This window comes from Perca fluviatilis, chromosome 16, assembly GCF_010015445.1.
Source record: "Perca fluviatilis chromosome 16, GENO_Pfluv_1.0, whole genome shotgun sequence".
NCBI classification, from domain to species: domain Eukaryota; kingdom Metazoa; phylum Chordata; class Actinopteri; order Perciformes; family Percidae; genus Perca; species Perca fluviatilis.
The window spans coordinates 23,402,394-23,417,911 of NC_053127.1; the positions used below are offsets into that span (position 1 = coordinate 23,402,394).

Here is a 15,518-nt window from a genome sequence, read left to right on the forward strand (position 1 = left end):
AGACATGACCTGTATGATTTGAATATTAACATTTTAATCATTTCGCAAGTAAAAATATTGTTAAAATATTATTTATGACATTGTTGTAGGCACAATGACAATAAAGATCTATTTTATCTCATTGTCTTGGTAGGACATGTTTGTGATGGCATTTAAAGACTCTTTCAAGAAAATCTCATGACCATAAGGAAAACTATGTTTCACAAGTTACACGTCTATGTAAACTGTTGGCTGGCATTACACGGTGCAACTTCAGCTCCATGGAGGTTGTGTTTTAGCATGAAATCCATTAAATAAACATAAATAAGATTTATCAACATTTGAAATGTTCAGGATGAAATTATGACAAAAACACTTGTTTGTTGACAGTGTACTGTGTATTGCACAGAAGTTGAATTATGTAAAGCCATCCTTGTATTTTCATTGTTTGATTGTTCCACTACAGAATAAAACCAGCCCAAAGCCATCACTGCTTGGCGATTTACGGTGAAATGGTGAGTTAAGACTTCCATTGAGTTACTGTCTCTTCTTCATTATTGAGTGGTATTGTGGCATGTTGCTGATCCTTTAAGTGTGTCACCTCTTGTTTCCAAGTCCTTTGTTTACAACACCGCTTTAAAAGCTTGTTATAATTGAAAAGTTTGAATCAGATTTGACAGATAAAAGCCACTAACTTGGAAATATCAAGCTATAAATGGCTTACCTGTAATTTAAAGTGTAATTTACTGGCCTTTATTGAACTTCTTACTATTGATCCACTTGTTTTGAATAACTTAATGTACTGCCAATGGCACCATTTTGGAAAATAGCATCAACACAAAAAACCAAGTGTTGGCAATGAGACAAACATACAAAGACACAATCTTCACTAAAACCATAATTTATTTACAGAAACCCATTGAGAACACTTTCAAAATGAACAATACAGTACATACAGTTTTGATGAGATCAATCTATTTGGCAAATTGATTAAAAATCTAGCAAAAGTAGGTCCTACCAATATAATAACTCATTTTGTCCTTTAGATACCCATCAAAGACACATTCAGACAGCTTTTCCCCATGATCTTCATCTTGATTCAGAATCCTGCGTTTCCTCTTCATCAGGGGTTCAATCATGCTTGAAAAGCTGTGCTAAACACTTAAGGGTGTTAAGATTACACCAATAACCTGATCATCAAGTCTTCAGATGTCCATTTTATGTCTATATGCTGAGCTACTGTGACAAGTCGGCGTATGTTAGAAGTGGTCAGCAAGTGAGCTCCCAAGTGAACAAATGTCCGCAGACTGAAACTGTTGTTGGAGAATAATCACATCCTGACATTGCCTGCTGCCTATTATTGCTTCAATATCAGTGCTGCAGCAGACAAGTAGCAAGCCAACAGAGAGTGATTGAACAATGTGGTTGCTTCCTTTTTGAATGCACTGTGATTAAACCCTTGTGTTTTGTTGATACCTCCTTTTATGTCAGGGGTTTAGGGAACCCAAGCAGAAAAATAACTCCACTATATAGTCCCTAACCCAGCAGGACACAAAGACAAACTAACTATGTACAAATGTACAGTATATACATCTCCCCAAGCCAAAGAAAAATGTCTCAGAAGAATCTGTCCCCCCTTTTATATGCTTGCTTTCCCCATATGTTCTGTAACATCTCCTGGGGTTGGACATGGGAGCAACTTAGTGAACATTTGTTCTCAGATACAGCCGCTGTTTGGGGTCCTGGAGAGTCCAAAAAGAAAATAATGGCTGAAAAACTCAGACACTGCCAGACATTTTCCTCAAGAAGACTGGGATACACATGAAAAGGCTCAATCTGCTGAAGCACATTATCGGAGATAATAATTTCTGTCAATTGACTCAGACATTCTGCATATCAGTGCAGAGCAGATATACATGTTTCACAGAAATCAGGTCTTCCTATTGCTGTCCAATTAAGACCCTGTTAAACACACAGCTGTACAGTACAGTACAGCCATGCACGCAGCATGTTTCAGTAATAGGCTACATGTACTGTAGGTGAAGCTATAGTGAAACTGAATTGTTGTTAGTGAGCAATAGTTTGGATCTTGTTTCCATGTTGCGTACGTCTTCTATGATTCTGTAGAATATGTCAGCATAATGTTAAAAGCAATACACACATCATTAAATACAATATTTGCTGTATATAGTATCATGTCATCATGTGTGCATCATTGGTCAATCTTTTAAAGAACAATACTATGTGAGTCCCATGGCATTTCTCTGAAAATTATTTGTCCTTAAATGTTGGAATTTATTTATTATTTCCAGCTTTGCAGATCCTTTCAAGCAAGTATCTTTATAATTACCACTGAAACAAGTCTTCTAAACTAAAATTTTGAGCACATTTTGCCTTAAGATACACTTAATCAAAGTGATAAGTTGAATAAGAATGAAACAGTCCTATCAGTCAAATCAACTCAAATAGGCCTATACCGCAGTAATGGGATCAAATGTTAGAAGACCCAGTTGTCAATAAGATCGTATTTTTTCTAGATATAGATAGTAGGTATCTATCTATATTAATCTAAAATGAATGAACAAATGGATGCTTTGTTTGACACATTCTGACCATTTTTAGATTATATGGCTTTATTCATCAAATGTGTGAATAATCATAGTAACGCTGCCACAAAATCAAAATCAGAGCCATCCCTGACCTGAACTCTTCACCCTAACTGACCTATCCAGTGCTATCCAGCTTAAATTACTGTGCAAATGTTTTAATGTATTAATTCTGAGTTGTTGTAAAAGGCTAATGCTTCTAAAGTGAGTGCTCTATTATACCCGAGATGAATAGTCGAGCAGTAATAGTTTCCACTCTTGAGGTGTTCATGATTAAATCTCTCCAATATCTCTAGAAAGCCCTACAATCAGTACAAATACATACAGTACATGAAGTACACCAGTATTACACATGATAATGTGATAATTTTTGTAGACACATCCAGTACAATCCCTCCTTGTGAGGCGGCTGCTGTCCTCTAAACCAACACTTTTTGGACCTGTAATTCAACCTTGGTTTGATTTTATGCTGTATTTATACTTCTGTTTAACACATATAATGGGCAGTTGCCTCTAAAGAATATTTTAGCATAGAAATGATTTCCAAAAAGTATAAATTCTTATGTCACCGGTGCTGGAATTCTTTTTTGAATGTAGCACAAATTATGATGACGATGATTGTCGTTGCATGTTCAACTTTTCCATCACACATCTCTCTGTATTTTTTTTTTTTTTACTGAAAAACAATGTTGATCTAGAAAATATCGATTTTCAACCATGGACATCAGTAAAAAAAAAAAAATACAAAACCCTAGCCCATCTTCTTCTGTCGATCCAGGAATTTTTGTCTTCTGTCAACAGGTAACTCTTCTACAGAGATATCATGACTGGTTCCCCTGTAATAGGAAATACAGATTTGTATGTACCGTGACTGGGACACAGATCAGAACACGACATACCATTCATACCGTCATTTGATGACATTAGGTTGTGCTAAAGTATAAATGTAGTGCAAAAATTAAATTAAGCAAATCACTTTTATGCGTATGTGGAGGAGTAACCAAAACATTCACTTACCCTTGAAGGTCTGGAGGAATGGGCAGGTGCTTGTTGAAATCATCCTTCCCAACCAACCAATATGTGTACTCAATCCCTTTTCCCTAGAAAAAATAATCATTAGCATTCATTAGCTATTATTACGATGTCAGTGTTACAGTGGGTACATTGCATATCTTCTGTGTATATTGTGAAAGTGTTTTTATTCATTTTACCTTTAATTCTGTCAGGCCTCTGGTTTGAATTTTGTATCCCATCTCCAAGCTGTTCAGGATGGCAACTGTTCTTTGGTTGACGTGGATTCTGAAAGCTATGATAGAAAATACAAAACAGTCCTCAACATTTGATACGGAAAATGCTTTACTATGAGTTATATGTATTGGTTTTGGAAATTTCTAAGGTTAAAAACGATTGTATCTGAGGAATTTAGAGAGTCAGGCTGTCATTTGGGTATTAAGCCACTTGAAGGCAGTACAGTACCCATAAATGCATTGCTGCTAATTGCAAAAATACAGTATAGTCACTAAAGAAGTATTCAGATCCTTTACTTACAGAAAGTCCACACTGTGGAATTACATCTCTACAAGTAAAAGTCCTGCATTCAAAACATTAGCAACTTAAATGAAAGTATTATCAGCTAAACTGCTCGGGCTGCTGCTTTCCATGGGCAGCCCCCTCACTCTGACATCTCTCCATTAGTGCATGTATAGGTACTGAGCATGTGTGTGTAATTCAGGCCTGTGTGTAATGTGTGTAATAACAACAGAGTTAAAACATTCTAATTTCCCTTTAAGGGATTAATAAATTATAAATTATTATTATTATTATTATTATTATTATTATTAAATGTACTTAAAGTACAGTTGTATGAAAAGTAAAAGTACTCAACTCCTTTACTGTTAGGTAGTTTAATCCACAGTTTAAACCGCCCTGTTTTCAGCTTTGTGACGATGCATTTTCCAGCTTGTCCAAGAGGATTTGAAATAGTTAATTACTATGTTTTCGGTTCACCACTGAGATTAAGTGTAGTAGTATATGGTAGTATAAAGCTGCATGAAATGGAAATACTCAAGTAGTACCGCTAAATTTGTACTTAAGTACAGTACTTGAGTAAATGTACTTAGTTACATTACAACACTGTATTTTAGATATGGTAAATTTGATCTGTACTGTTCAGTTTAAAGGTAAATTGTTTTGTGTATTACAGTATGATTTTCTGGGAGCTCCATCACATGTGAGAGTTTTATTTTTAAACATAAGTAAAGTGAACTCAAGTTCCTACTTAATTTATATAGCATGCAGAGGGTAATGGAGGCAAACTCATGACGTGGACATTTACACTAAAACTTCAAATTGGCCTCTAATTCTACTGATAGTCTTAAAGGATTAGTAAGGACTGCTCACTTAAAGCCCTGTTTAGCCTCAGGCAGCATGCACACAGACTACACCTGTCCTGCCAACAAATGTCAATTTAGAAAAATTATATATTTTTTTAAAAAGAAAGAGGAGATCTGTCTCGTCCACATAATTATGTATGAGACACTCACGCAACGATGTGGACTCCATTCGAGATGCTGTGTTGACAGTGTCTCCAAACAGACAGTACCGAGGCATCGTAAGACCCACTACCCCTGCTACCACTGGACCTGCAAACATAGTAAGCAAGAACACACACACACACACACACACACACACACACACACACACATATACACACACATTGCGACTATAACTTTGAACACTCAGTTTTTAATACAAGTTGAGCTTTATACTACTCTTTCTAGTAGACTCATAATCTTTTTCTATTACGATAAAAGTACACTATGAATTTATGTTTACCAAAACATGACACTAAAGCTGTGCACTACCACATCTCATGAAGACATTCATAGAACAGAGTCAGAAATCCAAATTATGCAGTGTGTTATGTAATTGGATGACAGTGCTCTAAGTGGATAGCGTTTCACTGTTCCAGGAATAAGTTCCAGACAAGGATAAAGGAGGTAAAAATACCTCCTTGCCTTAGCAGCTTGGGCTCTTGTATTCTTAATCCTCTGCAACAAATGAACTTTTACTCACTCTGGAATGGAGTTTGGATTTATTTCATGTCATATTACTCATTACACATGTATGTGACGCTTAAAGTAATCACTCATGGTAAAGATCTTTCCATATGCAACATTACTTCTGTGTAGTGTTATAGGATGAACAAATTGCTCACCAGAGTGCAGGCCAATACGAATCCTGACTTTCAGGTCAGGCATATGCCTCATCTTGAAGGTCCCAATGCAGTGGAGAATGTCAAGAGACAGGTTGGCCATCTCAGCTGCATGGCGGTTGCCGTTCCTAGTGGGGACTCCTGAGGCTACCATGTAGGCATCTCCGATAGTTTCCACCTAAATACATTAAAAATAAGAGTTCAACACACACACACACACACACACACACACACACACACACACACACACACACACACACACACACACACACACACACACACACACAAAATGGCAAAACATGGATGCTTCACACACATCTTCAACCTGGCATCACTGAAGATCTATACAATCACCACAGTTTCAAGGTCAGCTTCCCCAAAGAAGTATCCAACCAAATGTCTCCCCTTCTGTTCCTGAGTAACGGCGTTGAATAATGGCCACAAAAGCGTTTTTTTGGACATTATGATGTCACAGTGAAATTGACCTTTGACCTTTTGGGTATAAAATGTCATCACTTCATCATTTTATCCTATTAGAAATTTGAGTGAAAAGTTGCAATTAGTGTATCAATTCTTGAGTCACGGCCCAAAATGCATGGTGAGGTCACAGTGACTTAGAACTCCAAATTCAAATCAGTTCATCCTTGAGTCTAAGTGGACGTTTGTGCCAAATTTGAAAAAAAGAATGGGACGTACGGAAGGACGGACAACCCGAAAACATAATGCATCCGGGCCTAGTTGTGGCCGGCGCAGAGGCTTCAAAATCAGCTTGGCTTATTTCTTCCAAAGCTGTATATAAAAGATCTGTTCTGAGTGTCTGTCACTTTATTTAAAATAGAGAAAACCATTTAAAGATACCATCAATTTGAAAAATAGAGGTGTTCATCATTGTACCATACGTGGGATCCCCGAACACTCACCTTGTAGACATCATGCAGTCCAATGATAGCATCAAAGAGTGAGTAAAGGTCGTTGAGTAAGTCGACCACCTCGATGGGATCGCTGAGAGCTGAGATGGTGGTGAAGCCCACGATGTCACTGAAGTACAACGTGATCTCGCTGAAATGCTCGGGTTTGACGGGCTTGCCTGTCTTCAGCGCCTGGGCCACAGACCTGAAGGAGGAAGATGATGAGTGGAGAACACTGCTGAGGTGCTGAAGCAGAAACAGTCTTCTCACAAGAGATGGAGACTGCTCAAAGTAATGTTACTTTTTTTGGATTATGTGATGATTTCAGGATTTCCTCCCAAACTATTATCATTGATCATTGCAAACAGGCAAAGTATTGTTTCTAGAAACATGACTGAGACACACACAATGAAAGCATGGTGTGACTCTCTCCTCTCAACTAATATGATAGAGATTCAACAAGATATGATTAAACTAAATCTAATGCTATGACAAGAACACAGTTGAGTATGTTTAGGTGTTCTTGTTTTGACTTTTAGATGATGAATATTCTGGTAACATCATCCAGCTCTGAGACAAAAAAAACAAACAAAACTGAGGCGGTTGACCTGTTACACATACACATCATGCCGTATTGTAAATGTATATCCTTTGGAGGCCTCAAGACATAAATTAACCCATTTCCTTCTAAAAACAAATATAGAAACTCCGATAGAAACAGACTGTGACTGATATCTACGAGCAGGACATGGTTGCAAGCTAAATCTAATGAAAGTTTTAATTATGGTGTTTGCTTTAGACTCTGGTTTGACTATCTGATCACATTCCTATTATTGGTTGTTGCACTAAATATTCCCGTAGTTGCTGAATGTAGCAGAACCATAGCCATATGTTTGGTGGAACAAAATGAGCATGGCAAAAGAAAGAAAGAAAGATGAAAATGAAAAATAAAGGAAAACATTTTGACTATTTTGACAGTTTGATTGTGGTATCCTGCTCAAGAGATGACAGCACCAGCACAATTTTTTTCTTTGTGGTCTTGATTCAGCTGCATTTTGGTCTCCACAGTTCCTGAGAACTATTAAGGTAAATCCCTGCAGAAGACCTGATACATCTACAGTGTGTCAGGGAGCAGCCACCCTGCTGAGATGAGACTGATTCCCTGCCTGCTTCAGGGAGGCTATCTCTGACCTTTGACCTCCCTGAGGAAGTAAAACGAGCATCATTTAAGTATAATAATCTATTATAATTGTGCTGATGCTCTACAGGCCTCCAGAGGCCATGACTTAGAGCATGACGTCACAGTTTCATTATGTCTGTCATGTGTCAGTTAGTTGCTGGACACTCACTTTGGCAACATCTGAGCCACCAGATTGTCAGTTTTCTGCCTCTCCACCTCAAGCTCCTCTGTCCTCTCTCTAATCAGATCTTCCAAGTTGGAGGAGTACTGTTCCAACATGCGCAGCATAGAGTCGATGATGTTGGTCTTCTTTCCCTTGGTGATTTCCTTGAACTGTCACATAAAAAAGAGGGAACTTCATCTCGAGCTTGCTACTTTTAGACAAAACAAAGCAAGATGTGGACCAACACGGGTTTTCAATGTTTTTACCTGTTTGAAGATCTCCTCAAAGGTCGGCCTCTTCTCTGGATCTTCACTCCAGGACTGTTTTATAATCTGTATCACGTCCACCGGGGCCTCGTCCACTGACACGACAGGCCGACACAATGGAGGAGGCTCTTTGACTTTGCTGATAATCTCTGTCAACACACATAGACAACACACAGATGTTAGACACACACAGCAAATGCACAAAAACAGACAAAAAATACTGTGATTTGAATTCAGTTGTCTCTAATGTGATTTTTTGCACCCAATTTTGTCATATAAATGTGAATGTCATTGATAATGGAAAAAAAACAGACATCAGACAGTATTTTCAGGAACAATTCTAATATTTGTCATTTTCTTTTGTTTATCAGTGTTTTAAGCCCATAGTATTAGGCAATGGTTATGGTTATGGTTAGGGTTAGGTATGGTTAGGGTGCTTTGAAGTCAACGGTCGCAGCACTGACTGGAAGGAGATGTTGGGGGCTTAAAACACCATTGAGCTTTTCTTTTCAGTTCACTGTGAACTGGTTTTGTGTGTAAAGTGAGCAAAGAGCAACAATACATTGCATGTTATTATTTCCACAGGTGGGGAACATAAAGAACAGGATGGACATTTCAAATAACACTTCAAAAAATATTTGAAATATGAATAAATCTTTTGCACATGGCCCCAACACATTCGACTTCTTCACTGTTTCTTTTCATGTTACCATACTTTGGGGTTACTAACCCCATATCACTCACCCTTAGGAGGCATGTCCAGCATGCAGAAAGGTGTAGAGCGAGAGATGACTTCCTGCGCGATGATGGAGAAGCTGTAGACATCTCCAAAGAAAGTGCCCCTCTTCCTCAGACTGGAGCTTCTCAGCAGCTCAGGAGCCGTCCAAAGCAGATCTTTATTGAAAAAGGATGCACAGCAATATATAAACAAAAAAATTGATATGTAAGAGCAAAGTCCATAAATGAGTCTGTGGATGCACATGAACTCACCCTCTGGCTTTTCCCCTTCAGTGCCAATGTTTTGGGCAATCAAAATTTCATTGAACCCATAATCTGTCACCTTCAATACAAAGCGCCCGTCTACAACACAGTTACGGGATTTGAGTCGTCCATGGATGACGTCACGATGGTGCAGGTACTTCATTCCCTAATAACAGTTTAAGGAAAACGTGAGCGATGAGAAAACATGACAAGAAACACATGTAATATGTAATATTGTCTCTCTTACCCGGATCAGATCCATTAATAGGGAAGACTTGAACATCCAGTCAAGACGCACTTCCTCATTGTTGAGCAGATTCTCCAAGCTGCCCCTGGAGCAGTGTTCGGTCACAATAGCAAAGATCCCAGAGTCGAAGAACATTCCCAGGAACAGATTGAGGTTCTCGTGCCTCATGTCCCTGAGCTGATTGGAAGACAATGCAAACAGCAAGTAACTTTTATGCTGCAAGAGGAATATCCCTCCGTTTGACATATTGTATTGAGGCCAGGGACCATACCAGTCTGTATTTTGTGTTTTCTGGCAACAAAGGAAAGTACTTTGAATAATTACACACATTCACGTACCGTGATAAAGACAAACTCAGTTTTGCTGTTGACACCTGAGACAGCTCCATTTGGGCATTTCTTCAACCAAACCAAGTCACCCTGGGACGTACACAAATTGACAGTCTTTGTAACAACCAAGGACACCCAAAGGCATGGGCACCAAAATGATAAACAGGAGTTTTTTAACGTGCCAGACTCGCCTTACCTCAAACACAGCAATATTGGAGCTTTCTGGTGAGGCGGCCAAGTAGCTGCGACAAGACACTGAGTGGTTAGGCGTCTTCTCGAGCTGGCTTTTCAGGATACTTTCGTCATTGAGCTTCTGCTCACACATACAGTTCAAAGAGGATGGGTCAGCTTAGAGAAGATCATCTTTTACAGGTAAACAACTTTCATACATCACACTTGCAAAGCAGAGAGAAGCAAAATACAGTCAGTACTGTCAGAGATTTAGCACAAAACTGACCCGTTTGCTGATTTGAGTGTTGATGAAGACCAGGTCGTCCAGAGTCAGGACTACCTTCGTTGATCCACCACCACCTCCAAAGCTAAACCCAACCTTGCCAGATCTCCTGGACAAAAAAAAGAAAACAATTTTGAAAAAAATCACACAAGACATGTACCAGATGAGATATGATTCTTTGATACTATCTTTTACATACTTAAAATGAAGAAAGATGTAAACTCCACATCCAACCAATGCAATGAACAAAATGAAAAGAAAGAAGAGAGTGAATGCATCCAGTCCTTTGGGAAGAGAAGAAAATCACAGTTTGAATGCATTGAATTATTCAGCAGTGTACTAGCTTATATTTATTTCCGGGGAAGAAACTACTAGTGCACTCACCTCCATTACAGGCAAAGTATGGGCTAAACCAGCACATTGAGTCTGTGTAGGGCGTGCTGCCTGCAAAATGGATCGAACGTCCAAGGTATTTCAAGCCACCAAAACTGCCATATGTATGAGCGGCCTCCAGAGCATGTGTGGAGTAGAGAGAGTTGCCATAGCCACTGTAGTCCAGCACTACATAGCGAGCTTGCATGCCTTCACCGTTCTTGCCATCCTCTAAGTGCTGATTAAAGCCATCAAATTCAAAGCCGCCCTTGCTGTCACCCAGGATTTTACCTGTTACCCAGCGGCCTTCATTGGTGCGGGCCTGCTCAGCAGCCATAGCTGTGTAGTATATCATGTTGTAGATGGTGCCAAAGAATGGAGAAACCTAACAGAGGAGACAGTGATGCAATGATTTCGATTTTATTCAAATGTTTATCATTGTCTATTATTTCAATGTACAATAGAGTCTCACCTGCTCTGGTGGGGTGCTGCTGCGGATTTCAAAGCTGTCTTGAGCGTCTTTGAAGGCCTCATAGAAATTGCGTTCTCCAGAGTCCACAGTGATGGTGAGGACCCCATCATAGGCTTTCCGCAGCTTGGTGTCATTGCCTAGCGAATAGTAGGCTGCATCATTGTACGGGAGTGAGTAGAGGAGGGTGTCGTAAGGGATGAACACGTAGCCACGGTCGATCATACGCATGGACAAGGCTGTTGTCAGAAGCTGGTACTGGGCTTGGCCACCAATCAGAACAGAAGGCATGCACATAATGACCACTGTGGAGAGAGGAGGGATTAAACACAAATTCATTTACATGATTCATGTGGAATAAAACAGTGTGGAGGTTGTTTAAAATTGTTTATTTGTCTTATTTCAATAATCTTTACATCTAAAACTCACCTCTGACCCGGTCTGTTTCCCGCACTGCTGTCAAGGCTCTCTGAGGCCCATCTTTGTCGGACTCCATAGTAACCACAGGGTTGACAGGCAGGCCAAGGGCCCTCAGTGATGAGGCCAGCTCCTGTCCTGTGGCTTCCCACAAATCTGTCTCCTCTGAGATTATGGCCACATGGGCCCAACTAAAGTACCGCAACACAGCAAAAAGTACACGGGAGGACAGTGGCAGCGGCCGCAGGAAGGTGGAATACATCCCTCCTTCATTCATGTTGGGTTTGAGGCAACCCCAAGAAAGAATCCCAACGTCCCACTCTTTTGCATACAAAGCAGCTGAGGAGCAGTAGCCTGGGTTGGCAGGGCCCAGGAAAGCAGCACCATAACCTTTCAGCTCAGGAAAGCGAACTAGAGCACGGGATGACTTGCAGTCCTCACTGATCAGCGTGTAGTCATACCAGTAGCCTTTGTTCAGGTAGGGGTCCTTGTTTATGCGGGCTGTAGCAAGGCTGGCTGCCAAGTCAGGGAGGGCTTTGGAGTATAAGATGTCACACGTCCAGGGTCCAACCAGGACCACCTTGAAAGTGATCGCCCAGGCTTGACAGGGCAGAAATGAGAGCATGAAAAATGGTAGAAGAAGCCAGTTCCAACACCAGCTCCTGGAGCGTTGCACACAGGATGATGGCAACTGTGGTTTTGATGATAAAGCTGCTAATGATTTAAACAAACTATATCCACTGCAACTGTTTGCAGCCACTGGCCGCACATGTCCTTTTCTCTTCACTTTTATGGAGTCGTGCTGCCATCGTGGGTGGTAGGACAGGTTGTGCAGAAAGCGAGGGTCTCTGTGACTTGCCATTTTCCTCACACAGCTATTCTGATGCTTCAGACACAGAAGGGGTGCGGAGAGTTTAGCGTGATTAGTGTGACAGTGAGTGTGTCTTCGTGGATAGGACACTCTCCCTTGGCACTCAGCAGGCCTCTAGTCCAAAACTGGACAGGCGCCAAGACAACCCCAAGCCATCACTGCCTCCGGAAAATAAGAAAAAAAGGTAGAATTAGAAAAATTGTAGCTCGTCAATTCAGTGTGATCTGTTTTTGCTTCCTATGTCATGTGATACAAGCAAGGACACCCCAGGGCTTATACAGTCTCCATGGTACTGTCTTGATCCCTGACCTGATCTTGTTGAGCTGTTTTGTTTAACAGAATGTCATGTTGAATCTTATCAGCATCTATCTGTTTCACTGAGGACATGATGCCCACAGTGCCAGCACTGGTCCTTGAAGAATTATGTGTGTAGCAAGCTGATTAGCTCTGCCAGGGCCGAAGAGTTTAAAAAAGGAAGTGCCAGGTAATGTGGAGCTAAATCTGTCCTTGATGTCTCTATCTCTATCTATCTCTTTTTCCTTCTAAAATCAATCTCTTGAGATCTTCTCAGCCATCCATTTGGCATTTGACTTCTCACCTCCAATCAACCCCTCAGATTCTTGAAACTAGCATCTACATTTGTACTAGCTGCTAGATATATCTCAGGATTAAAACATAGTATGTTTCAAGTTAAATTAGAAAAGTCAGTCGGGCCCTATTAATCTTCAAACATTAACTGAATTAAGACACTTGTGCTGAAAGACAAGGACACTAAAAATCCAACAGAAAAATAAATGTGTAGCATTTATTACATGCAAATACATGTTAAAAGTGCAGTAGGTAAGACTTATAAAACTAACTTTCTGTCATATTTGCTGAAACTGACCCTATGTTTGAGTAAAACTACATGAAGCAGGTAATTTAAAAAAAAAATCTGGCTCCTCTGGCACCACCTACAGCTTGTAGTGCGATTTGCAAAAATCCACCGCTCCCTGTTCAGATGCACCAATCAGGGCCGGGGGGGAGGGGGGGTCTAACTGTGTGTCAATCACACATATTCATTCTCCCTTGTGGGGAAGGGGCTTAGGAGACTGTTTTGGGCTTGAGCAGAAAGGGGGGAGGGACTGAGAAGTTGTCGATGTTCAAATTTTTTGGCTAAGTCATGGATCTTTGCTATCCTACCTACAGCACCTTTAACTACTTTCTATTCAGAGCTGGACTAACTTTTTAAATGTTAAAGACTGTGCTGCTATGACTATAATCTTCTGCTTTGCTTACTGTCATCACAAAACTCCATGATTGGACATTTTCATGATCTACTGTAACCCTGGCAATTGTGTTTTGAAAACCAACTTTAAAATCCTGTTTTTAACTAATAAACCAACTCTGATACTTCAGTTTGTGTTCAGAAACACACTTAAAAATGGCTGCTCATGTCAAAAGTATTGACAATGACAGCCTGCGAGGGAAACTTTATTAACCTTTATTTATTCAGGGAAGTTTCACTGAGAGGAAGCCTCTCTTTTGCCGACCTTGCTCAAGGGCAGTGGTGGTAATGAGGGAGGGGCAAGCGCTGCCCTTTTCACTTTCCCCACCAAGATTTATCATGCCATTCCAGGATTGAACTGACGACCTCACTGACGGTCACTTTCAGACCACCACTGCTTTTAGTTGCAGCTAATGCTATGATTTAAAGCATTGCTTTTAAGGTGAAGGACCAACAAGCTGTCTAAAGTGGCTCATACTGACATTGGTTTATCAGTTCTTAATGGGTTAAGAGGAGCACTGACTAATAAGCTAGTTCTAAAGTGCTGCTTAAAATAGAAAAAGATCAAATTATATCGTTCCATCAAAATGCTTTTTACATTTTATGTATGGAGCGTTTCAAAAAGTCTATAGGGATTAGGGATTAGATAATCCAACAGTCTCCCCTTCACATTTACTGGAGTAGCTGTGCTGCAAACAGATTTGAACAACGCTACAATGACACTGTATGATGGAAACTTGTTAATTAACAGAACTATACCTATATTACCCTTAATAATAGAGTAGTTTCTCTACATACTGTGGGAGCCATGTCGATGTTGGAGCTTCTGGTTGAATAGCACCACCCAACCTCCAGGTGGATTAAGTATACAGAAGTATACAGCAGGAACAGTTATCTTTGTCCTTTTATTGGAAAAAAAGATCATAGGTAATCCAAAAAGCATGGAAAGTAAAAAGAAAAAGAAAAGAAAATTATTTCCTCTTGCACCCAAGTTCCTGAAGGACAATACTGAAAATGAAAAAGTTCCACATTTCCAGTAGTTTGCTTTAGCTCCTGCTGTTCCCTTTTTGGACTGGGACCCACCCCAAACCACGGAGCAAAGGACGGTGCGTGAGAACAGGTGCAACCCTGAACCAGCGTCTGGATTGGTAAAAAAAAAAAAGAAAAAAAAGATTGGCAATGAGCTGTGGAGAGGTAACAGATAAAAGAAAGGGAAGAGTGGGAAGGACAGGCAAGCTTTGACTTCTCAGCCTTCTTTAGCTTTTAATCCTCACAGGTGTGGGAAGAGTGTGGGGGAGGGCTGGAGGAGAAGCAAAAGAAGGTGAAAGTAGAGCTGTATTCACTCTGTATCATTTACACAGTGTGTATATTTAAGTGCTGATGTAGCCAAGATTTCAAAATAACCTAACACAAATCTTGAGCATCTTAATCGATCAATGGATTCAAAGGCTATTTTAACAGAATCGTGCTGAAATTGGTGGCTAACTGGACTGATTTAGACTTTCAACCCTCATCATGCATACCTTGAGAAACTCTACTCAATCTAAACTACTTTAATCCTCTCGGCTACAAAGGTGCCCAAAGTAAAAAATGAATTCATTCCTCCATCCAAATCAGAACAAAGAAAACCATTGCATAGTTAATAACTGCACACTGCATCTGTCATCCTCCATCACCTCATATAACCCTTCTCCTGCAGTTCAAATCCTTCTGAGGTCTTCGCTTATGCTCTTTGCCTTTCCCTAGTTTTACTACAGTAGCTAAAGATGCTAACTAAAATATAGCATGGTTAAAA

At 40.1% G+C, this 15,518-nt stretch overlaps 1 protein-coding gene across 2 annotated transcripts; it reads right to left on the bottom strand.

Moving 5' to 3' along the window:
* Positions 1–864: 864 nt before the first annotated feature.
* On the bottom strand, positions 865–14,881 carry gucy2d (guanylate cyclase 2D, retinal). Of its 2 annotated transcripts, none has more exons than XM_039777544.1 (19): positions 14,522–14,881; positions 11,598–12,614; positions 11,172–11,473; positions 10,712–11,084; positions 10,527–10,611; positions 10,331–10,436; positions 10,070–10,186; positions 9,883–9,963; positions 9,545–9,721; positions 9,307–9,463; positions 9,061–9,210; positions 8,317–8,465; positions 8,057–8,220; positions 6,720–6,912; positions 5,803–5,977; positions 5,129–5,227; positions 3,797–3,891; positions 3,603–3,685; positions 865–3,421 (listed from the first exon to the last, which is right to left on the bottom strand). In XM_039777544.1, exons 2-19 carry the CDS (start codon positions 12,445–12,447, stop codon positions 3,337–3,339), a joined length of 3,441 nt encoding a protein of 1,146 aa, XP_039633478.1. In that variant the 5' UTR covers positions 12,448–12,614; positions 14,522–14,881; the 3' UTR covers positions 865–3,336. The 2 variants fall into 2 exon arrangements, with proteins under 2 accessions (XP_039633478.1, XP_039633477.1); XM_039777543.1 differs by having other exon boundaries at positions 11,598–12,618.
* Positions 14,882–15,518: the final 637 nt, after the last annotated feature.

What these genes read in the sequence shown, in the direction of transcription:
- gucy2d (XM_039777544.1), bottom strand. Translation starts at nt 12,447, where the DNA reads ATGGCAAGTCACAGAGACCCTCGCTTTCTGCACAACCTGTCCTACCAC. An exon ending in CTGAGTTTGTCTTTATCACG is followed by an intron (nt 9,722 to 9,882) that starts GTACGTGAATGT and finishes TCTTCCAATCAG; the next exon opens with CTCAGGGACATGAGGCACGA. An exon ending in GAGGCCTGACAGAATTAAAG is followed by an intron (nt 3,686 to 3,796) that starts GTAAAATGAATA and finishes TATTTTTTCTAG; the next exon opens with GGAAAAGGGATTGAGTACAC.